The 25,381-nt window shown below is 44.8% G+C and overlaps 1 protein-coding gene across 1 annotated transcript in view; it reads right to left on the bottom strand.

The window, feature by feature from the left end:
* Positions 1-25,381, bottom strand: part of slc29a4a (solute carrier family 29 member 4a) — a 141,999-nt gene that overhangs the window by 18,164 nt on the left and 98,454 nt on the right. Inside the window, exons 6-8 of the mRNA XM_041206883.1 lie at positions 24,792-24,866; positions 20,145-20,407; positions 16,449-16,572 (exon numbers count right to left, since the gene is read on the bottom strand). Coding sequence (XP_041062817.1) covers positions 16,449-16,572; positions 20,145-20,407; positions 24,792-24,866 — 462 coding nt within the window. The remainder of the gene's footprint in view (positions 1-16,448; positions 16,573-20,144; positions 20,408-24,791; positions 24,867-25,381) is intronic.

The raw sequence follows: 25,381 nt of genomic DNA, 5'->3' as shown, positions 1-25,381 counted from the left end.
TGTATTAAGTATTCATGATTTTTAGCATGGTGGGGTCAACCTCGCCATCCAAAGAGTTGGCAGAGAACTCATCGCTGCCAATACCGACTGCCCTGCAGATTGGCTGGCAGCTCTCGAGGCCCAGCAGTGCTAGAAGCTGGAGTGAACAGGACTGGGGTGGCTGTCAGTCCCCAGAGTCCAAGTCCTGGGTGTCCAGGAAGAGGTAAGTGTGGAGGTCTCAGGGCAGGGAGGGGAGGTGAGGCCCCAGGGATGGTGGGGGTATGGCCAGAGGAGGGTTGAAGTGTTGGTGGAGAGGCCGAGAGGGAGAAAGCACCTGGGGGGAGGGAAGACCTTGTGGTGGAGATGGGGGATGCCCAATGTTGAAAGGAGGCTGTTGATGGAGGCAAGCCCCCAACTTCCTCCCCAAGGCCTGAGCAGGGTCACTTTTCCAGGCTTCTCCCCTGCCCCTGAACTCCTTCCGCCTGCCTGACAATTGAGGCTGGGCAGGAAACAGCTCTTAAACGATCATTAAATGGCCACTTAAGGCTCAATTGGGGGCAAGAGCGGGCGGGCTGGCCTGGGCTTCGCCCCTCCCACCACAAAACTGCAGAGCGGTCATAGACATATAGGAATATATCCGTTCACCATGCTGCCTCTTGAGAGCACATGGGTGTCAGAGCTCCTCAGCAGTTGTCAAAAGCCATTGTGCTGCTTTCAGGCTCAAGGATCAGGCAGTCTCATTTTCTGACCCTTCAAATCTGATGAACGAGTTCATCAGAATGCTGATAGCCACTGGCATTACTTGTCTTGCTTCTCATTTCTCTTCATAGCGCCTTAATCAGTCACAACTGCCATCAATCATCAGGACTCCATTGAGTCATTTCATTCAACACAACACCATGCAGCAAAAGATTACCCGCGAGAAAAATGGCAACACTATCGGTGAGAATAAGTACTTTAGAAGTGCAGGGTTTCATAACTAAAGAGGGAAAATAGTTTGATTAGGCTGTCCTTCTGGCGTCAGAGTCTTGGAAAAGAAGGAAGCGGACGGAAAAACTTTTGGAAATGAAGAGAAACGAATCCGAAGTTGTTAACAAGAAAGAAGGATGGGGGTCCTGCGTACAGAGTTCAAGGAGTTTGGTTTTAGACTAACCTTCAAGACTACAAGCCTAGTAATCTCAGGATTACTCTCACTTTGACCCACGTGGACAATCAGGCAGAAACAAATTAGATGGATGAAGGCAGACTATAGATAGGGTTTAGACTTGTCAAACAATGGGACAAAATTCTGGGAAGGAGAAGGCATTCAAATGGGACAGGCTTCACTTCAACTAGATTGTTACCAGCATTCCTGCACATTGGGTACGTAGGGCAGTGAAAGACACAAAACAAAGATGGAGGTAAGAACTTGGATTAAATGTGCTCAGGAAGAACAGGCCAGACAGTAAAGGGGATGGAGTATATGCCAATGACGTAAAGAAAGTGGATTAACTGTCACAGCACAAACTGTTCAATAAGATGGTTTCTCTTGAAGTACAGCTATCCCTTGTTTAGCACTCCTAATGTGCTCCTAAAAAAGCGTGCTAAACAAAAACATGCTAAATAAAAATCACTTTCTCATAAGAAGCCATCTAATAAGAGAGGGGAGGGAGGTGCGGTTCCCAGGTTTCTGACCTGTAGCTTTTACATTAAAAAGCTATTGGCAGCCTTGCACCTAACCAGCCCAAAAGCCCTCTTACTAACTGTTAGGGCTGGATTTTATAAGGGGGTGGGGTGCTAGGGCATATTGCCCACCCCCCAACTGTTAGAAAAGTGGGTCACGAACTGACAGGCTTTAAAAAAGGCGGCACCACAGTGATAACACACTGAGACCAGCCTAAATGAACAGGATGGGACTTGCTGCCCCTCAGTTGGAGGAAGCCCCGCCCTCCAGAGCCAGAGGAAAATCTGATTGGCTGACAAATCTAGCGGCCCCCAGCAGCGCCAGAACTCAGTAGTGGGCACTGCTGGGACTACAACTAGGCCCAGCAGCATTTGCTGCCAACACTGTGCATGTGCAGCCGCCATCTTTATGGGGGGGGGGGGGCAATGTGCAGCAGGGCACATGCGCAATGACCACTGGCCCTGGAATTGCAAATATTACAGCACCGGCAGCAGAATCGCTTTCTCTCCCCCTTCTTTTGGAAAGGCACCTTTCTTCCAGTAAACCATCTTGTCGTAGCTGCAGGTCTCAGTGGTGTGGAAGGGATGGTGTGTAATTGAGCCGGTATTCCATCATCAGCCTGCCCTGTTGGTGCTTGAATGTGCTGCGCTGGGAGGAACCAGCCCCGGGGTTGCAAATGGAATTGCGGCCGTCACCGGGTGGATCAGAACCCTCCCTGTCCCCATCGCTCCCCCTCCCTCCCCATCCCCCCCTCCCTCCCCGTCCCCATCGTTCTCCCGTCCCTCCCCGTCCCCATCATCCCCCCCTCCCTCCCCGTCCCCATCGTCTCCCCCTCCCTCCCTGTCCCCATCGGCCCCATCATCCCCCCCTCCCTCCCCGTCCCCATCGCTCCCCGATCCCATCTCTGGAAACAGAAGCCTCCTCTGCCGGGGGAGGCCGTGCCCCGACTGCCCGCTCGCTGCAGGGCTCAGAAACCTGGGTGATCGGCTTCTCCTGCAAATGATGACATAGGATTCTGCACATCCGTGGCCAAGTCCATGCATGCAGACAGGTACCAGAGGCCATCTTGCATTGGCAGGAGACACAGCGAATAGATCCCAGGATGAAGAGCAATAGATCCTGGACTCAGCTAACTCCGGGATACTTAAGTGGGAAGGGGGTGGGGTAGGGGGAACAGGTTTTGGGAGGCCAGGCAGGAGGCACAAAGTGGGGGTATTGTCTTGCGCACAGAGCACCTCCCAAAGGATGTACCCCCTTCCCACTTTTTCACATCAGGCAATTAAATAGCAAGTTCTCACTTTCACTCCCCCCACCCCTGCCCCTGCTAACCGTATTATGGCATGGGCAGTGTAATATTCAGGTCAATTAGCTTATTAACAAGCTCAGGTTGCCATTAGTGATTTTTTTTTTAAGTGGTGGGCGGGCTGCGAATTTCGGTGCCAGCTTGCTTGCCATATGGTGGGAAACTGGCGTGTTAACGCTGGGTTCATGACCTGACATCATCACGCTGGATTTTACGCATACTCGCAGCAGTCCCGATTTGCAAACACAAAATCTCAGCCTTCATCACTTACTAATTCTTAACAACTCACTAACTCTTTCCGCGTAACTCCTGCTTGCCACTTCCCACCTCCAGCTTGTCAATTCTCACTTCTTACGGCTTCCCTCGCCAACCCTACCACTCTCCCAGGCTCCCACTCTCCCACTTCCCCACACCCCGACCTTCCCACTCGCTAACCCTCCCACTTGCCCAATCTCCCGCTCTTCCACCTCCCCACACCCCGACCCTCCCACTCGCTGACTCTCTCACTCGCCTAATCTCCCACTCGCCCACCTCCCCACACCCCGAACCTCCCACTCGCTGACCCTCCCACTCACCTAATCTCCCGCTCTCCCACCTCCCCACACCCGACCCTCCCATTCACTGACCCTCCCACTCGCCCATTCTCCCGCTCTCCCACCTCCCCACACCCTGAACCTCTCACTCGCTGACCCTCCCGCTCGCCCATTCTCCCGCTCTCCCACCTCCCCGCACCCTGACCCTCCCGCTCCCCCATTCTCCCGCTAGCCCACCCTCCTGCCTGCCATCTTCTCGATTGCCAATCCTCCCGATTGTTACCTCTCTGGCTCACCATTTCTCCCTTTTGCTGCTTCCTGCTCCCAACCCTCCTGATTACTGCCTCTCCGCTCATCAACTCTTCTACTCATTGCTTTCCTCCCCATCCCTCCCACTTGTCACCTCCCCTGACCCTCCCACTCGCAGCTTCCCTTCCTGATCCTACACTCACCACCTCTTCTGCTCTCCAACCCTCGCATTCACCAACTCCCTCTCCCGAGCCCCAGCTATCTGGTAAGTGAGAATTTGGGAGAGAGGCTGCGCAAGGGAGGAAGCAAGCGAGAGAAGCTGTGAGCAGGAGGGAGGTGGCAGGGTGGGTGGCAGGAAGCAGTAGGCAGGAGGGGCAGTGAGTGGGAAGGGTGGGGAGCGGGAGGGATGGCGAGTAGGAAGGTGGGCGAGTGGGAGGGTTGGCGAGGGAAGAGGCAGGTGGGAGGGCTGGGGGAGGGAAGCAGCAAACAGGAGGGTCAGGGAGGGAGGGGAGGTGGCGAGCAGGAGGGTCAGGGAGGGAGGGAAGTGATGAGCGGAAAGGACGGGTGAGGGAGGCTGCAAGTGGGTGCGCAGGGGAGAGAAGCCACGAGTAGGAGGGTCAAAGCAGGGAGGTGGTGAACAGGAGGGTCAGGGCAGAGAGGCAGCGAGCCGGAGTCAGGGAAGGAAGCAATGGGGTGGCCTTTTTTTTAGAAAGGCTTAGCCTGTTCAGTAACCGAGCTGAAACGGAAATGGAGGCAGCGCTTTTCAAGGAACACCCTAACTTAGAAACCATGCTAAAACATAAATGTGCTATTAGAATGGGCTTTAAATGATGGGATACCTGTATGTCATGCAAATGGAACATGGGCAAGTCTTGGGGTTTCTACAGACTATTCGGTAGACAGATGGATTGATTATTCCAAGAGATAAGAAAGGTTTGTGTAAATAGTAAGCTACATAACTTTAGCCAATCAGCATTAAGTGCTGGCCTTGCTAGTGCTGCTCACATCCCAAGAGTGAATAAAAAAATATAAACTGGTAGTGCCCAAGTGTCTCGAATCTGAATTACTGAATATCAGTGATGACTACTGCCTGACCAAGTGGATTATTAGATATGGTATTGGGAATGGAATGAGTGGCAACATAACCAACATTGACATTAAATCAAAAGTCAATATACAAATGTACAGCTTTCAATAAAATATGAGGAGAACTAAATTTGGCTATGGTAATAACAAGAAAACTCAGTTGAGAATTGGAAACCTTTAAGGAGCACTTGCTGAGCGAGCAGACTAGGTGCATACCAAGGACTTGTAAATGCAGGTCAAGGTAACATGATCCTCTATGGGTTAAGATAATTCAAAGAGGACTCAAATGAGAAAAATATACATTGCAAATAGTGTCGGGAGAAAAGATGAAGAATCCACAGGGAAGAATATAAAATGACAGTCAGAAGTTCAAAGAAAGAACTAGAATTGAGTGTTACTCTGAAGGCTTATTGAAACAATGGAAAGTGCTCTCATTACTGCAACAAAAAACAGGGTCATCAAGGGAGAATTGGGAACCCTTCAGGGTACAGAATCACAGAATGGTTATGGTACAGTAGGAGGTCATTCAGCCCATCGTGTCTGTGTTGGCTCTCTGAAGGAGTAATCCACCTAGTGCCATTCTCCCACCTTCTCCCCGTATCCTTGAACATTCTTCATTTTCAGATAATAATCCAATTCCCTCTTAAATGCTTCCATTGATCCTGCCTCCAGCACTCTCTCAGGCATGCAATCCAGATCCCCTAACCGCTTGCTGCACTTCCTCATGTCAGCATTGCTTCTTTGGCCAGTTACCTTAAATCTTTGCCCTCTGGTTCTCTAACCTTCCACCAATAGGAACATTTTTTCCTATCTACTTTGTCCAGACCCCTCATGATTTTGAACACCTCTAACAAACCTGCAGCTAAAGCTGAGGTTAAAGGAAAAATAATTAATGTATATTAAATGATCGGCTCTTGGAAACACTCACGAGATTAAACACGTGTAGCGTGCCAGCCAACATGGGAGGGTCAACAATGAAATCGAATGGCCTAGATTTTTGCGCTCCAGTGCTTGCCTGGGCACAACACAGCTGTCAATGAACTATTATTTTCTAACCTGCTGGGTGTGAATGAGGCTCCAACATTACTGCAGGGCGCAAAAACAATTATACCCAAGGATGTCAAGTGATGGAAGGGGGAAAATCTATTCAGTGCTGCCCATCCTTATGGGAGAGTCAGAAACATAAGGGTGGTTGCACTGGATTGGAAACAGTGTCCTTTTTCAAGAAAGGTGATAAATCAAAACCAGGTAACTATAGGCCTAATATAAATGTGCAACCAACAAAAGAATAGAATTAATCCTTTGGTTCTGAGTGCAGGATTACCTCAATGAAAATATAAAAATAGAGGTAAGTGGGAGTAAATGTGGTTTCAAAAGGGGCAGATCCTCAGATCCTGCCCGTCAACCTTTACTGAAAAGCCTCAAATATAGTCTACCTAGACTTCCAGAAAGGCATCAATAATGTACCATGCGAAAGACTGTGCATAATCTTAAGGCTAGGCAAAACCTAAAGGTGGAGGAGGAACTTGTTAACAGAGAGGTAGCAGTGAGTGCTAGTTCAGGAAGTGATGTCAAGCTGGGGAGAGACACTGAGTGAAATGTCCCAGGAATTTCCAGGACAGGAGCCACTTCTATTCCTGATCTACAAAAATGACCTAGATCCAGATTGCAATGTAAACTTGTTGAATTTGTCAAATTGGTGGATGATAGTAAATTGGGTAGGGTTTGAGGGATGCAGTTATCTAGTATCCAAGAAATTACAGTAAAAAATTAGACAATGTGAGCAATTGGGCAGAACTATGGAGGATCAAATTAAATGCAAATTCCACTTCCCATGGTACCACCCAAAATGGAGCCAATTGTAACTCCCTCCACCCTTCTACCCTTTGCCACCTTTTGTGGTGCTGGGATTTCATTGGCAGGCTCCCTCTTGGCATTGGGAATCCCTCCGGCAATTCATTCTGCATATGGGATGAATCCTGAACCAGGAAATTGGGCCTGGGTTCTAGCGGAGTCAGTGGGTCAAGATGAAGTCTTGTCCTGGGAGGAGAGCATTGGCCCATTTAGCATCATAGGATGAGCTAAACGGAGCTCCTTCAGCCGAACTTACCTTGATGATGTTTTTGACCTCTAAGCTGCTATTTTTGAGTATTGAGCTCAAAGGCAGCAGGTCACATTGTCTCGATTTCAAGCTTCATGCAGAGGAAAGCGATGGATTCATAATGATAAAACAAACCCAGCAAAGACTGCTGGGCTGAACTGAACCAGATTTCCATTCAGCCCCGACTTTTACTTCAGCAACGATTAAAAGTAAGATGTGTATAAAAGTCTGTTCTGATGTGTGCAATCAACTTAACCAAATTAAAACTAACTTATACTGTGATTCCCACCCTAACATAAACCAAAGTGCTAAGGAACTCTTCTCTTATATAGTTATGCATTCAGTGCCCGTATTATTTCATGCTGTTCTTGGTTCTGAAGCTGCAGTACATTTTACAGCCTTGTGATTTTTATTGAATTGTACAAGTGAGACCTGAAATGATGTTAGTCACTTTAATCATTCATAACTCCTGAGGCAAGGACAGGTGTTGATCCTTGTAGGTGACTTACACTTTTTAAAATTTTACTTATTAGGTGTTACTGTGCCATTTTTCAAAATCTCAGCGCAAGCTCGGGAAAGCAGGGTGGAAATCCCAACTCCCACGGCACTTTATCATTTATGAACTGCTTTGTGACCTGGTGCCCTGGAGAATTGGGGCTGCCAACAACCAGGTTAAATTTCTTGTTCAGTTCATTGATCTTTATTAAAGCCTCTTTCCCAACAAATTCCTTTTGATCAGGAGCACTTCCACCCTGCACCCCACCCCACCCTCCCCCAAACCATTTGCTCTTTCTCAAAATGTAATTAAACTGTTTTTTAAAGATCTAAAGAGACAAACACAGAAGTGAAGGGCCTCAAGTTGGATTGCTTCCCATGTGTAAACAAACTGATATCAGTCCGCAGGGTCCTATTTGTGCTAAATTAAATGTTTGAAGTGCCTTTGTGATACTTACATCAAAGTGCTGAATGGCAGCGCAGATAATTTCACGAATAAAGTGACCTAAATATTGAGCGCTTTCAACAGACGAATGGAGACAACTGGCAACACGACCATCTCCAAACCCCAAGAATTATTATCCAGTGTTAGTGGTGGCTCCACAGGTTCTCCACCTGTTGATGAGTTTGTGATAGAATGGTCCTTGCATCTGCTCACTGCTGTATTCATTCAGAGCTCAAATAATAACACAGACTAGTTGGACTGGGTTCTGTTCTATGTATTTTGCTGCCAGAGCCCTCAATGGTCATGCCAGGTGAGCTGGAAGGCAGAAAATCTGCTCTTCATTGCCCTGGATGATACAGTTCTGTTACAGTTCTTTAGAAGGCAGTAGCCAGCTTAAATGGGGGGTTGGCAGGGGCTTACACTGAGAGCTCCAGGCACAACAAGATGGCTGAGAGAGCATAGCAGCAGTAACAAGGGCACTCAAGTTTTCAGATGTCTTTGTGGAGGTGCTGCCAGCAGAAGTCATGAGTGGCCATCCAATGGGCATTGAGAGCAGGAAGTCCCATTCAGAGGGTGTTACATGTTGTCGAGAGGAAGATGTAGAGGCAGTCCAAACGCTGCCTTACAAAGGGTTAATGTCCTCACAAGAATAGCCAAAGTAAGTAAAGGAACTTATGTCAATATAGGAAGGAGATGGTAGTGTAGTGGTTATGTCACTAGACTGGTAATGCTCCGGGAGATAAAAACAAAAAACTGCGGATGCTGGAAATCCAAAACAAAAACAGAATTACCTGGAAAAACTCAGCAGGTCTGGCAGCATCGACGGAGAAGAAAAGAGTTGATGTTTCCAGTCTCATGACCCTTTGGGGTCATGAGGACTCGAAACGTCAACTCTTTTCTTCTCCGCCGATGCTGCCAGACCTGCTGAATGCTCTGGGAGTATGGTTCAGATCCCACTATAGCAGCTGATGGAATATAAATTCAATTACTAACTCTAATATAAAGATAATTTCAGTAATGGTGACCATGACAAATGTCATTGAAACCTATCTGGTTCAATAATTTCTTTTTAGGGAAAGAAATCTGCGGTCCTTACCTGGTCTGGCCTATATGTGACTCCTATGTGGTTGACTCTGAAATAGCCGAGCAAGTCACTCAGCCAACAAATGCTGGCCAGCGACACCCATATCCCATGAAAGAATTTTTAAAAGTCCTCTGCTACCAGTTAACCCTACATTCACTTCAGAGAGAGAAGGCATTGTAGTAGATTTAATAAATCTAGATTTACAAATGCCTTTAATAAAGTACCATATAATAGACTAAAGAATAAAATCAGAGCATGCAGAAACAGGGGACAAATGGCTCGCTGGATGGAAGACAGAAAGCAGAGGGTAGAGGTAAAGGGTAGCTGTTTAGAGTGGCAGCAGCTAGAAAGAGTAGTCCCACGAGGAACAATGTTAGGACCACTGCTGTTCATAATTTATGTCAATGATTTAGACTTTGAAATCAGAGTCATAGGCCAGAATTTTTCCATCGGCAAGTTGGAGGCGGGGCCCACTCGCCGACACGAAAATGACATGTGATGATATTGGGGGGAACCCCTACATCATCGCGCCCCATTTAAATATTCAGGAAGGTGGGGGCACAGCGAAATCAGCTGTCCTCCCGCCGACCTGTCAGTGGCCAATTGAGGCCATTGACAGGATAATTAAGCCAATTAAAGGCCCTGCCCGTCCAACCTTAAGGCTGGCGGGTAGGCCAGGAGCCCCGGCGGGCTTCTGAAAAAACACGAAATCTCATCCACTGGCGGGATGAGGTTTCATGTCTGTTTTCAAAAACGTTAATAAACTTGATGTGATATTTATTAACATGTCCCATCTCGTGTGGGCACATGTTAATAATGTTTTTATTTTTCTATTTTTTAGGTTTATAAAACTTTCAGCGCTCTCCCTGAGACAGCACTTCGTCTCAGGGAGATGTGTGCTCTTTTGCACGCATGTGCGAAAGAGTGCACTTTGACAGTTGGGGAATCCCTCCCCCACCCCCCGCACAGGAAGCGCATAGCACTTCCTGTTGGGCAGCCCGCTGGGCAAGCCTTAATTGGTCTGCCCACTCAAAATGGCGGCAGGGCCCATTTTGGTGGTGGCGATCGGCTGCCCACCCGCCCACCGAGCCGGTGGGGCCCGCTCACCCATCAAGGGCAAAATTCTGCCCATAATTTCCAAATTTCTGGACAGCATCAAGTTGGAAGGGGGCAGTCAATACTGCAACAAATTGCAAGAAGACATTCAGAAATTTGCAGAAGGAGCACATGCAGGTGTGAGGTATTGGCAAGGAAAATAAGGAGGTCGCATTTTACTTGGAAAGAAAGAAGCTAAATGGGGTAGAGGAGCAAAATGGTGTCAGAAATACAAACACACAGATCACTAGAAGTGAAAGGACCATAAATAAGCAAATCAAATGCTCAGGCCCAGATTTTTGCCATGACATAGAGCCTCTCCATCGTGGCGAAAATGGCAAAAGTGCTTGAAAAACAGAAGCCCCAGCCCCGCTGAACACAGAAATTCCCATGCGCGTTTCACAAGGGCAGCTCATTTAAATCATCGGCTGCCTCCGCTCAAGAAGGATTTTAGTAGACCAGGAGTATGAAACCCAAAGTATGCAGATTAGACCTGATAAGAGCAGGTCTGAACTTGGTGGATTCATTTGGATAGCCAGGGTACTTCTTTGGAGAGGTAAAGTACCCCTTTGGATCTGGTGCTAGGACACCTTTGATGGAGTTAAGGTGCCCTTTGGTGGAGGCAAAATGCCCTTTGGAATTGTTAAAAGTAAGCATAAATATGCGTAGAAAATGCATAAACTATTATGGTCAAGCTCATTGAAACTTTCAACAGACCTCTCAAAATCAACTGTCAAGAATGTCAGAAGCACCTGTCAAAAGGACCTGTCAAAATTATCAAGAGGAATGTCAAAAGCACCTGTCAAAGTGAGCTATCAAGCTGTCAAGGAATTTAAAAGTCCTGTCCTTTAAATCTTTGAACAAAATGCCTAGAGCGTTAAGAAAAACAACTGCGTGCTATTTCACTCTGTCTGTTCACATAAGCCTAACAGCTTGTACTACTGGATTACTGCTAGAAAAAGAGACATGTCAACGCTTTTCATCTTGCACTCATCAGGACACTTCGCAAGAATACCAATATAAGGGGAAAACAACAATTTATACTGTACGAGAAGAGTGCTGATTCGTTGGCAAGTTGACTCTGATTGGTAGAGGTATTGCAATGGAGAATGCACCAGCGATGGTGACTGACAGTTAGCTACCACACATTGTTTGAAATTTAAACCAGGCAGCTTGACCCTGATTGGTCAAGGCTTTGCCCTGGGTAATGTTATGACACAGCTGATGGTAAATGCTGAGCAGCTCAAATCCCAGAGGGAAACTTGGAACAACTGTCACAACTAATTTTCAATTTGTATAAATTTCGAGATGCATGCCTTGAATTCAGTCGTAATAAGATCACCAAGTCTTATAGGTTTTTATAAAACTAGATTAAACATTTATTAATAAGAGAAATGATTTTAAATATACATGTAGATCTACAAATTACTACTATGATAACTTCTAAATCCCCTAATCAAACTAACTCCCAGTTACGCCTTCATTAAGGCAACAGTAAGGCACATAGATTCTTAAAAGACCCAGGCAAAGAAACATGATAGCCTGAACAAGTCGAATTCCAAGTGAGTTTTCTTAACTTCAGTCCTTTGAGGACAGCAGCTTGAGGCATAGATGCTGAAGGCTTTTAACACATTTGTAAGATCTTAAAAAAAAATGCCTTCCCTTACAAACAGTCTTCTCTTCTTTATGCATATCTTCCTCTTTGAATGCAAATACCCATTGTTTCACTATATCTTTGGGCTTTATCTCCCTGATAATAAAACCCTCTCATAGCACTAAGTTTTACCAGTAATCTTTGGGAAAAATAAACACACTGGCCTGAATTTTTCAGGTGGCAGGCGGGCTTGTCAGGAGCAGACGGGGACGGTCGCAGAGTCAATCGCTGTCCGTGATCGGCTCCGTGCCGTCATTTTACGAGGGCGGGCCTTAAGTGTAATGCGTGAGCCATAGCGTTTAGCGCTACCTGTGCGGGCGGGGGGAGGAGGGTGAGTCTGGGCATGCACAAAAGAGCGATTCAATCTCCCTGAGGCACAGAGCTGCCTCAGGAAGATTGAGTCGATGTTGAAATAATTAAATAAATAGTTTAAAAATTTATTTAAACATGTCCCCTCATGTGACTGTGTCAAATGAGATGGGACATGTTTTTATATTTAGGTACAATTTTTTAATTATTTAATAGAAGCTCATGGATAAAATTTCCTGAAAAATGCGAAGGCCACTTGTCCTTTTTGCCCGCCTGCCAACCTTAAAATTGGACAGGCAGCATTAACAATTAGATCAATTACTTACTTAATGGGTTTAATAGGCTGTTTACATATCGGCAGGCGTGCAGCCAATTCTGGCGCGCGCCCGCCAAACAAAATATCGCGGAACTGCACGATCATGTCGGGACACATGGCCAACATCATTTGACGCATCAGCATGTTGAGCCCCCCCCCCCCCCCCCCCCCCCCCGCCGCACACCAACTGAAAAACCCTGCTGACTGTTTCTAAACTTCACTGACACATTTCACCCCTCCTTTGAAAACAATCTAGCCTGGTTTATTTAAAAATGCAAATGTTCCTTTGACACCTATGTTTCTAAACTTCCCTATGTTTACCGAATCAACATTTCAAACCTATCCTCTCTTTTAAGATCAATGCACCCAAAACTAATTCAATTAAGTCACACACACACGTGGACACATAGACGCATCCCACTATTACTCTATTTTACAATAAATTTCAATAACATTATGAGAATTATTATATCTACTTGACAGTAATGAGTAAATGAATGGCTGTCACTTATATTGTTCAGCTGAAACAGGCACAATGAACTTGCATGATATATGGTGCGAAATGAACTAATCAGGGTGGCCGTTATCCTGCAGGATGCCTGTGATGTGCTCTAGTTCAGCATCAAGCTTGCATGATGAGCAAATGGCTCGGGCCCTTTTTACAAGGTTGCCAATAAGACCAATATTATAACATATACCTGCCTAAGGCCATCACTTATGGCCCTCAAAAGTGCCCAGTCTACCTCAGATTGCCCTGGAGGGGCAAGGTATCTCAAAACTTTGAACAACAGGTGAAGCCAGCTGTTTCACACTGCTACAATGCAGTAACAACAAAAGTGGTATTCACCACTAACAGGATGCTGCTGTCAAGCCAAAAAGACGTTCTGCCTATCATACAAATGAGTAATGTGGATTTCAGTGCCAGTGTGATGCTAGGTATGTAGGTCGTACATCTCAAAGACCAGAGGATCGTATCAAACAGCATGTCCCAGCTGCTGTCCACATGGGCAAAGTACACACCGTGCCTGACCAGCCTGTGCTTTCAAAACTCAAAACACAGTGGTCAACATTTGCTAAATAATCCTCAGTGTGCTAAGAATTATGCTGACAACTGTTGTCAGTTGGACTCACAGTGTGACACATTTGCATGTACTGGAAGCTACATATGTTATTACACTGGGCCCTGTTCTTTGCAGACAGAAAGAACATGTACACACTTTGCACCTGCTTCAACCAAACAAAATAAGTGACAGCCATTCGCTGACTCATTCCTTAGGGCAATGCCTTGACAATCAAGATCAGCTGATTCAAACAATGCTTGGCAGTTAACTGTCAGTCACCATCACTGGTGCATTCCCTACCACAACACCCCTACCAATCAGAATCCACTTGCCAGCCAATCAGCACTCCCTTCTCATACAGTATAAATTGTTGTTTTCCCCAAACAACTATTTATTACTGGATTAGTGCTGTGTGACTGATTTCACAACCATCAATTATCACAGTAGGGTGCCTGCCATTTCACAGTTTGATTAACAGCTACAAGTGGTTCCAGATTCTTTGAAGTGGGACTCTGAATTCCAATGCTTGTTGTTATGTGGGATTGTGCACTTGAATGAAATGTTTATTGTTATAAAGCTTTATTTAGTTGAAGGAATGTAAATGTAGTAAATGCTTTTTTTCTCAGTATAGTTTTTTTTATTCATTCATGGGTGATGGGAGTCACTGGCTATACCAGCATTTATTGCCCATCCCTAATTGCCCTTGAGAAGGTGGTGGTGAGCTGCCTTCTTGAACCACTGCAGTCCACGTGGTGTAGATACACCCCCAGTGCTGTTAGGGAGGGAGTTCCAGGATTTTTACCCAGTGACAGTGAAGGAACAGTGATATACATCCAAGTCAGAATGGTGAGTGGCTTGGAGTGAAACTTCCAGCAAGTGGTATTCCCATGTATCTGCTGCCCTTGTCATTCTCGATGGTAGCAGTCTTGGGTTTGGAAGATGCTGCCTCAGGAGCCTTAGTGAGTTCCTGTAGTGCATCTTGTAGATGGTGAAGCCTGTAATAGACACTTAAAACTTTATTTTATCCCATCCCTACATGGGTCTTGAGGTCTTCCCATGCTGGATACTGGGTGAGTTGGCATTGCGGGTGTAAAGGCAAAGAGGACATGGGCTGACATGAGTTGGCAAAGTTGGCATAGGGAAATAAAGGGCACAAGGCTAGGTGGAGGAGCATAGGTTGGCATGAAGGGTATGGGGGTTATGGGGTGGGTATAGTGCATGAGGTGGCATGGGCTGGCATGGATGGGGGGTGATGAGAGAGCTGGAAGAAGGTTTTATATTTTATCCTTTGTTTCATTTTTGGACACAGTGCCGGATTTCCAAGGCAGGCCTTCTGCCCAGCCCGCCTCCACACCCGACAGCCTCCTCACTTCTTCTGGGGTCATCTACCCTGACTTCTAGTCTAACCTGCTTCCCTGGAGCGAAAGTCCAACGTCCAGCAGCCATTTTGAAAGGTTAACTTTGTGGAGCCGGGAATTCTCCGGGCCCTGTGCAGCCGACCCGGGAGTGAAAATCCAGGCCTTGGGGTTATTTAAAAAGGGATTGAATTGAAAAATAACGAAGTTGTATGAAACTCGAATTGAACCTTGTTGGAGTCACACCTGGAGTACTGTGTACAGTTCTAGTCAATGTTTTATTAAGTGGATATAGAGCTGCTGCAAAAAAGACCTACAAGGATGAAACCAGGACCATGTGCTTATACCCATCAGAAAAGGATGAACAGGTTGGGTCTCTGAAAGCTTTTGATACAGTAGAGACAGAGAGAATGTTTGCACTTGTGGGGAAGAGAGTAAATCCTCCTGCCCTGTCCTGCTTGTAGCTACTCCTGCCGGGTATCTGCTGTCATGGTATATTACACTTGTCTGTTTCGCGCCATCCTCACACGTCCACAGTAGCTTGACAACTGCTTTGTGATATCCATCAACTCTGCCTAGGTCAAGTCCTACTGTAATTTTCCCTCTAGAAGAGATCTCTGTAGCTTTCCAGCTCTGATCAAATGGCTGAAATACTGACATTTTCTTTTCTGGATGTCACTTTTTAGAATCATTGTTGCTCTTGCAATTTCAAGCACCTCTTCACTTGTCATATGGTCCGTTTATGGAATTTTTAACATACGTCTTAGCATCCACATTTCAAAGGCCTTGATTTCCTTCCACAGATCTTTACCTATTGTCCAGGTGTCTGAGACATTCAGGAAGGTGAACAGAATGCAGCAATTTGAGTTTTTTCCTTGTTACAAGCTCAGGTTTTCTTGCTGCTAACACATCCCTCATCCTCACAAAGTCACTTTTGGCTATCGCTATCCTTCTTCTGACTCCTGCATCACATCTGCCATCTTCTGTTATCATTTGTCCTAAATAGACAAACTTATCTATTTGTTCCAGTGTGACATCTGCCACTTCAATAATCTTCATTCTTTCTTCTAATGTATTCCTTCCAACTACCATTGTTTTTGTCTTTTTGATATTCAATCCATATTCTAAACTTTCTACTTGATCTATAATATTTTGTATGGCCTTTATTTGATTCTGAAAGGAATGCAACGTCCTCAGCATACCATAAGTTTGTTATATTCTTGCCTCTAATTTTTACCCCTGGAAATACGTCTGACTAGAGCCAAACTAGTCACCAAAAGCTCAAATAGAGAATTCAGAAAAACTTCATTACCCAGAGAACGATGAGAATGTGGAACCTTCTCCCACCCTAGGAATGGTTGAAGTGAATGGTATGGATGCATTTAAGGGGAAGCTAGATAACATATGAGGGGGGAAAGGAATGAAGGGTTATGCTGATAAGAGTTAGATGAGAAACAATGGGAAAAGGCTCAGGTGGACCATAAATGTTGGTCCGGAATAGTCTGTTCCTGAATGCTGTACAACCTAAACCATTTCCTGACCCTTCATACACTTCTCTCTCAGCATGAATGTAAATGATAATACACTAGCACGATCACAGTCTGAATATTAGCACCATGAAGATTGGATGAGTAATGACTGAGCGCTGCATAACAGACAGGTAATTATATTGACTCAGCCATTCATAACACAAAAGGAGAGAATCAAAATGTAAGATTACCTCTGAATCCTGGCCAGTTTCTCCTCAACTTCGACTTTGGTGCATCAAACCTCATGTAAGCTGCAGTCGCTGGAATATCCTGCTCTGCTCCGTCGGATTGGGGGCTTTCCACTATACCGTTTTCCTTGGGGAATAATGGCAGGAAATGCAGCTGTCATTCCAAAAACTAAGATGGATTTTCTGTCTGGGCTAGTCAACCCTCGTAGTGAAGAAGCAGAGCTCTCACCAGTACAAGCCCAGGAATTATCATAGTCATTGCAGGCACCTAGTCCATCATTTCCTAGCTGGTGAAACTTGCCACCTGGAGCATGCATTCTAAAGTTGGCTCTTTGAAGTTTATTCGAACAAAGCAAAGCCTAATTGGCCTATTGTTTCCTGTCTTTAGCTTTTACCCTTTCTTAAACAGAGTGTAACATTTTCTACAGTGCAGCTGCTTGACACAATTCCTGATTTCAAGGGAATTAAGGTTAGGGTTAGGTGTGTGATGGTGCATATAGATGATAGCGAGTCTGCAGTCTGTTAAACAAACCCCCTGAGTTTTACACCCATCACTCCAATAGAAATAAAAAATGGGGCGATATGTAAAATGAACTGTTACCTCACTATCATCCATTTTACACTATTGCACAAAGTCAAGATCCACTCCAAGGAGCTTTGGAAATTTCTGATCTCTAATTCCTAATCGTCTTCAGTGATCTAGCCCAGTGATTTTCTGCTTTAGTCTCGTTGGATTTTTTTTTAATACACTGTCCACTTGAATATTTTTCTCCATTAGTGATTCTTTCACATCCTCCCTTGGTACCCCTAGAGTCCTACTTTCAACTTCCTTTGTAAAAATCAGATCTAAAACATTTATTAATCATCTCCACCATTCCCTTCCCCTCAAGAACAAGATGGTTCCTTTCATCTCTAAGTGGTTCCATACTTCTTTAAATAACCTTGTGCTGCTTGGATGCAATTTTGAGGTCCCATTCCCAGTGCAAAGCCTTACCATCGAGGAACGTGAGAGCAGAGACCTAGCTAGAACACTTTAGTCCTGATTTTCAGACCTACTGCTGACCTAATGGTTTCTAACCGTTATTTTTGGCATATGACTAAATGATGAAAGGTGCTTTTATGTTATCGTGAATTCACACCCACAAGTAAAGGCTGGAACTGCTGGAACTGTTATCGTGAATTCACACCCACAAGTAAAGGCTGGAACTGCTGGAACTGAGAGAACATTGGTATTTAATGACAGAAAAAAGGCAGCTGTCAAAACTGCAATTTGAGGCAATAGGGAAAAGAACAGAAAGTGCTGGAAATACTCAGCAGATAGGCAACATCTGTAAAGACAGAAGCAGAGTTATCAGGCTGGATTTTCATTGTGGGGTCGGGAACGCAACACTGGATGAATTTCCAAGTGCTGACCCCACGCCCGAGCTGCGTCACGCTCACGAGGTGATCTTCAAATACAAATAGCCTATTTGGCCCGGAGGCGAACTTAGTGCCCAGTCAGGTGCTCTAAGTGCCTCCAGGATGGGGGAGCTGTCTGCCTGATGCCATCGACAATGGCAAGTGGCAGCCATGTTCGGGGCTGCTGCTGCCTTGCTGATTGGAACAGGCAGCTCCTTGAGGTGGAACACAGTTGCAAGCGGCCATGAACAGAACAAGAAGGAGTAGCATTCCTGCTGGTGCTTGTTGGACCTTCCAATTACGCAAAAGGTTCTGCAAGGGAAGTTATCCAAGCTACACGGTGAACTTGACAGCTATGCACTACAAAACGATGCGTTGTTGCCTGGAAAAATTTTCAAAAACTCAGTCCGTTTCTGACAGGCCCCTTAACAAGTTCCTTAAGGAGTCAAGGGAGCTGTTAATTGGAGGAGAGCACCTTCCCACTCCTCTCCCACCCCATCCCCCGATGGCCAATTAAAAACGCAAGACTGTCCTGAAGGCCTCGGAATCCAGACTACAATTTCCAAAGGCTGCTTGCGCTAGCCCCTGACCCCTTTGAAAATCTAGGTCAACATTTCAGGTCGATAATCTTGCACCAGTGCGTTCATTGACCTAAAATGTTAACTCTGTTTCTGCCTCCAAAGATGCTGCCTGACCTGCTGTGTATTTACTTGCAGCATTTTCCTAGCATCTGCAGTATTTTGCTTTTGAGGCGATAGGGGGCTCATTATTTCATTTCAGTGGTTTTCAGTGGGCATTCACACTTTATGTTGAGAGGAACGGAAGTTATGCATGCATGACATGAGGTGCTCTTTGGCCATGTCTCCACTTGGGGTGGGCAGTGGCCAGTTTAATTGGTAATGACTAACCCTGGAGAGCTATTGGGGTGGAGGCCAAGCCCCTCTCCCAACTTTCTGTGAACACAGAGAATAAAAGAAAGTTTTGATGTAAGCTGAAATGTTAACTTTATTTTATCTCTCCATTGATGTTGTCTGAACTGCTGAGGGTTTCCAACATTTTGTAGTTTTCTTAAAGGTAAAAGCAATTTCCGGGGTTAGTTTAACCAATGTGAGGCAGGGAGGAGACAAGTGTCCTTTAAGATGAATGCTGGTCTAGCCTTAGATCAGCCTTAGCTGATCAGGTTTCAAAGAAAAACATCCAAGAACCACAGAATCATTGAATAGGAACAGAAGCAGGCCATTCAGCCCATTGAGTCAGTGCCAGCTCTTTTGAAAAGCAATCCAGTTCGCCCCACACCCTCTAGTTTATTTCTTCTCTTTCAAGTATTTATTGAATTTCCTTTTGAAAGTTTACTAGTGAATCTGTTTCTGTCACTTCGTGAGACAGTGCATTACACATTTCCTAACTATTTATTGCTTCAACCAGTCTTTGCTAATGCGGCCTCTAGTTCTTTTGCCAATCACCTCCAATCTGTGCCCTCTGGTTATCAACCCTGCAGCCATTGGGAACAATTTCTCTTTGATCTAAACCCTTCCGAATGTTAATACTATAGAAAAGCTGAGAAAAGCAACTGTTTTTGTTAAAGGGGTCAGTGTGGTTACTCTTCTTCTTATTACTTTATTTACAAGGACACACCTAATTTAAGTTAGCCATTTCCCTTGTACTTGCATGTATCACTCATATTAAAACAATAATGCAAAACAGTGTTAAATTATTTCTACATGGGACGACCAGAGTTAAAAACATGGTAAGATCAAGATTTCACTTAAACTTAAGTTGAACTTCTCTCCAGTAATGTCCTGTACTTACATTTCTGTCTTAATCTGTATCATCTTAACCAAACATGCAAAAATCAGTTAAAATCTGTTGTACCTGTTCCCCCTGGTGAACACAAATGGTTCATTTGCAAATGCATTTGTCTAGGCCTAGCCATACAATGATAAATGAAATAATTTAAAAAGGCAATTTATTTTTAAAAGAAGTTATCAAATGTTGATCAGTGTGTTTACCGCTATGAAGTGCAACAAAATAAATTCTCTTCCAGCCAAAGGCGATGCCCTTTCATTAAAAAGGACATGGGCTTCTTTACCCTCCACAAACAAACAGGTGTCAGGCAATCTTTAATGGAGACAGCCACATTTCCCCCCAGCCCAAAAGAGGCTATCTGGAACATGACTGAAACAAGAGGAAGTTTTTAACAATCATGGGAAGCGGTCTTCAAGTTGCCAGGTGCCCTGAGACTTATCCTGTCTATCAGCAGTTTCACTCTTACAACGTGAAGTAAAAACTTACGAATCTTACTTCCTCTGTATTGACATTATGATGGACGCGGTAGCCTGGGCCCTGATCCACATGACCTTTGCCCTTTAGACGTTCATGGCCCCTACTACTATGGGAGGTATAGTATCGCACAAACTGTGTTTGTTTCACCAACAAATGCAAGATGAAGCACATCATCTCCATTCCGATTGAAATGAAGAAGAAGACAATGGTGTTTTTCCTTTCGTCAGAAAGCAGGAGCTTGGTGAAAATTCTGCTGAGGGAAATGATCACACCAGCAGTGCCTGAAATGGAGGAAGAAAATCATTGTTAATGACAGTGAAGAAACACATCCTTCCATGAGGTGATCTTTCCCACTCACCCCCAGTTTTCTACCTTCTTCCAAATATTTACAGGAAATGGTCATTCAACACTCAAAACAATTGGTTTTAGTTCTAGAGGGATAGAATTGAAAAGTATAGGAACACATGCTTAATCTGTATCGAACCTTGGTTAGACCAGATTGACAGTACTTCATTGTAGTACTAGTTGTCATATTATAAAAAGGATATGGAGCAGTGGTGGGTATCATGCGGCTTCAGGGTTGTGTGTGCAGCCCGCAAGGTATTTTGTTGACCATTGCCCATGCACAGGGTTGGCAGATTCCATTCGCGTGATTTTTTTTTTCTGCCGGTAGTACTAAAATGATACGTGTGCAAAGCAAGGGCACGTGAAGTGAGGTGCATGCTGATTACACACAACATTGACTGTGAGAGCCGTGCGCTCCCTCTGCATCCAATCAAAGCGCTGATACGGTTCAATTGGCACGCCCTGCCAATTCTTACTCATGGGGTCATGGTTAGTGCACATGCCAGATTTCAGTCTTGCGACCCACTGAGATGAAGGAGGGCCACTCATGCAGCCCACTCACTAGACTAGTTGCCATCACTGATATGGAGGCACTGAAGGAGATGCAGAGAAGATTTATGAGGATGATGACAAAAATGCATGAGTATACACATCAGGAAAGGATTGACTGGCTGGGTCTCTTTTCTCTTGAAAAAAGAAGGCTGAGGGGTGACCTAATAGAAGTATTTAAAATTATGAAATGTTTTGATGGGGTGGAAAGAGAGAAAATGCTTCCTCTTCTGGGGAAGAGCATAACTATTGACTATCAATATAAGATAGTCACCAAAAAATCCAGAAAGGAATTCAGAAGAAACTTCTTTATCCAAAGAATGGCAAGAATGGGGAACTCACTACCACAGGGAGTGGATGAAGTGACACGTATGGTGAAGACAAATGTAGGTCCCTTACAGTCAGAAACAGGGGGATTTATAATGGGGAACAAAGAAATGGCTGGCCAACTAAACACATACATTGGTTTTGTCTTCACATAGGAGGACACAAATAACCAGAAATGCTGGGGGGGACAGGGTTTAGTGAGAGGGAGGAACTGAAAGAAATCGTATTAGTAGGGAAATGGTGTAGGAGAACTTAATGGGATTGAAGGCCAATAAATTCCCAGGGCCTGATTGTCTACATCCTAGAGTACTTGAGGAAGTGGCCCTAGAAATAGTGGATTCATTGGTCATCATCTTCCGAGATTCTATAGACTCTGGAACAGTTCCTACAGATTGGACAGTAGCTAATGTAACCCCACTATTTAAAAAGGGAGGTAGAGAGAAAATAGGCAATTATAGACCAGTCAGCCTGACATCGATAGTGGGGAAAATTCTAGAGTTCATTATAAAAGATTTAATGGCTGAGCACTTGGAAAACAGTGGCAGAATTGGACAGAGTCAGCATGGATTTACGAAAAGGAATTCATGCTTGATAAATAAATTTTTCGAGAATGTAACTAGTAGAGTTGATGAGGGGGAGCCAGTGGATGTGGTTTATTTGGACTTTCAGAAGGCTTTCGACAAAGTCCCGCATAAGAGATTGGCGTGTAAAATTAAAGCGCATGGGATTGGGAGTACTTTATTGAGATGGATAGAAAACTGGTTGGCAGACAGGAAACAAAGAGTAGGAATAAACGGGTCTTTTCCCGAATGGCAGGCAGTGACTAGTGAGGTACCACAGGGATCAGTGTTGGGACCCCAGCTATTCACAATATATATCCATGATTTAGATGAGGGTACTAAATGTAATATCTCCAAATTTGCAGATGACACAAAGTTGGGTGGGAGGGTGAGCTGTGAGGAGGACGCAGAGATGCTTCAGTCTGATTTGGACAAGCTGAGTGGGCAAGTGCATAGCAGATGCAGTATAATGTGGATAAATGTGAGATTATCCATTTTGGTAGCAAAAACAGGAAGACATTATTATCTGAATGGCTATAACTTGAGAGCAGGGAATGTGCAACGCGACCTGGACGTCCTCATGCACCAGTCACTGAAGGTAAGCATGAAATGCAGCAGGCGGTAAAGAAGGCAAATGGTATGTTGGCCTTCATAGCCAGAGGATTCGAGTACAGGTGCAGGGATGTCTTGCTGCAATTATTCAGGGCCTTGATGAGACCACATCTGGAATATTTTGTGCAGCTTTGGTCTCCTTATCTGAGGAAGGATGTTCTTGCTATAGAGGGAGTGCAGCAAAGGTTTACCAGACTGATTCCTGGGATGGCAGGACTGACATATGAGGAGAGATTGAGTCAGTTAGGATTATATTCGCTGGATTTCAGAAGAATGAGGGAGGGTCTCATAGAAACCTATAAAATGCTAACAGGACTAGACAGGGTAGATGCAGGAAGGATGTTCCTGATGATGGGGGAGTCCAGAACCAGGGGTCACAGTCTGCGGATTCGGGGTAGACCATTTAGGACTGAGATGAGGAGAAATTTCTTCATCCAGAGAGTGGTGAGCCTGTGGAATTTGCTACCACAGAAAGTAGTTGAGGCCAAAACATTGTATGTTTTTAAGAAGAAGTTAGATATAGCTCTTGCAGCGAAAGGGATCAAAGGATATGGAGAGAAAGCGGGAGCAGGCTACTGAGTTGGATGAACAGCCACGATCATAGTGAATGGCAGAGCAGGCTCGAAGGGCCAAATGGCCTCCTCCTACTCCCTGTTTCTATGTTTCTATGTATCGATGCAAACTAGGTATGTGGCAGAAGGGAACAAAGGGTTACAATGTTAGATTTAAATGAGAAAAGTTGGGAGGTGGCTCGAGTGGAGTATGAATACTGCAGGGACTGGTAGAGTCGTTTCTGTGCCATATATCCTATGTAATCAGGTGTAAAACATTCAATCACTGCATAGCAAATAGAATGCTTAAGTAGGAAAGCAAAGCGGTATAGAATCATATAATAGATAGCCATTCAGCCCATCGTGCCAATACCAGCTTTTTCAAAAAACTAGTTCCACTCCCCTGCATTTTCCCCATTGGTGTGCAGAATCTGATTGGTTAGTCTCAAATCCATTGGCAGCAATTGCATTGGCCCTATTTCTTTACGAAGATATGGGGGACCTATTCTGTGTGAGGTGTGAGAGTATGTAACAGTACAGCTAGTAGAATATAATGCTGAACTATTGCTGAAGTGTTCCAGGCAGACCACACCACTCAGTATTATGCTGAGTCTTTCAAGCCCTGGGGCAGTTCAGGGAAGAGCCAGAGGGCTAATTCCTCAGATAACTGAAGAAACTCAATCTTCTGATATGTTTACTCTACTACAAATGGTTCTGTGGGCACCAGTGGGTTTCCTGTTCCTTGGCCAAGAACCCATTTTTTATGTATGGGCCTAGTGAAGGGATTTATAGATGAGCCCAATCCTGTCCACATATACAAATTTTTCAGGAAGGTAAGAGAAACCAATTAATTGGATAGTATTTTCAAATAGGCATCTTGGCCACCTCGATTATTCCTTTGGCCAGCCCAGATCCCTGAGGACAAGCATTGCTTTCCAAATGTTGCCCTGGATGGGATGGTGTTGAAATTCAGGCCTTCCTTGTCAATATGGCTCAGGACCACATCTGGAAATCCATTTACCCAATAAACTTTCCCCTTCAGGGACAATTCTTACCCATTCATGGCAGCCATTGTGCCTGAAAGTGTTAACAGGAAATAGTGAAATTTTGCTTTTGGCCTTGTGCATCACAAAGCCAGCCCTGTCTTTGAGCTGAACCTCCAACCCAATTGAAAATGATTTGATGCAACTTGACAGGCAGAACTGAACCTGACCTTAGATTCCAGTAGGTCAGCTGGAACAAATAGTAGTGTTGCCAAACCTCCAGGGTTGTTCTGCTGTCTCCAGGAATTGACGATAAATCTCCTGGATACCACTAGGAACAACTAGGCAGGAAATTCATAGCCACACACAATTTTTTTGTGGGTTTTTCATTTTCTTTGAACATTTTCTTATTAGCTATCAGAATATTGGGGGGAGTGGGGAAGGATTGCTTGACCTGGAAAAGGGCAGTCAGAGACAGGAGGTCATGTGATAAACTCCAGGAATAAGTCCCACCAGGGTTGACAACTCTACCAGATGGTGACAGAAACTAATTACTTCCATGTATATTATACGCTAAACATAGTTAAAGCAAGGAATATGGTATCACAGGCACTGGAAGCAGTTGATAAGCAACTTTTCTAATAAAGAATTGTGTTCTTAGAAATATTTTCAAAGTCTGTAAGTTTTGGCATTTCTATAAAAGCCTGTCCATCGGAATTGTTTGGAGCAAGTACTCACTTTCACCCGTCATTACCCCTTGTGTGTAGCGTTTGGGCAACATCCCTGTGTAACCATAGAAACTCGATTGCTGCACTTCATAGGAAAGAAAGAAAATGCACAAAATTAGTTGTCAATTTAAACAGCCAGATTCTCCAAACAAGTTCCTAATCATACTCTGGGGAGGCATTCAGCAATGGTGAGGTTCTTGCTCATTAAGTGACAAAGGTTAACTAGAGGCTGAGTAACTCGGATCAATCTGTACTTCCTACAGGGTGGGCTCCAACACAGCATAAGCAGAGGCCTGGGGTCAAGACATATCCTCTTAGTTAAGCTAAGGTGATTGGGAGAGAGGCTCCTAAAACAGGGGAGGAGAGAAAAAATAACATCTAAATGGTCAGAGGAGGGAGTGGGACAGGACATAATTGCAACAAATGTGAGTAAGAACATAAAACATAAGAAATAGGAGCAGAAGTAGACCATATGGCCCATCGAGCCTGCTCTGCCATTCAATATGATTATGGCTGATCTCTTCCTTCAACTCCATTTACCCACCTGTCTCCCATATCCCTTAATTCCCTGAGAGACCAAAAATCTGTCTATCCCAGCCT

This window comes from Carcharodon carcharias, chromosome 15 (assembly GCF_017639515.1).
Source record: "Carcharodon carcharias isolate sCarCar2 chromosome 15, sCarCar2.pri, whole genome shotgun sequence".
Classification (NCBI taxonomy): domain Eukaryota; kingdom Metazoa; phylum Chordata; class Chondrichthyes; order Lamniformes; family Lamnidae; genus Carcharodon; species Carcharodon carcharias.
The sequence above is the reverse complement of the archived record's forward strand: the minus strand, read 5'-3'. Positions and strand labels throughout refer to the sequence as shown.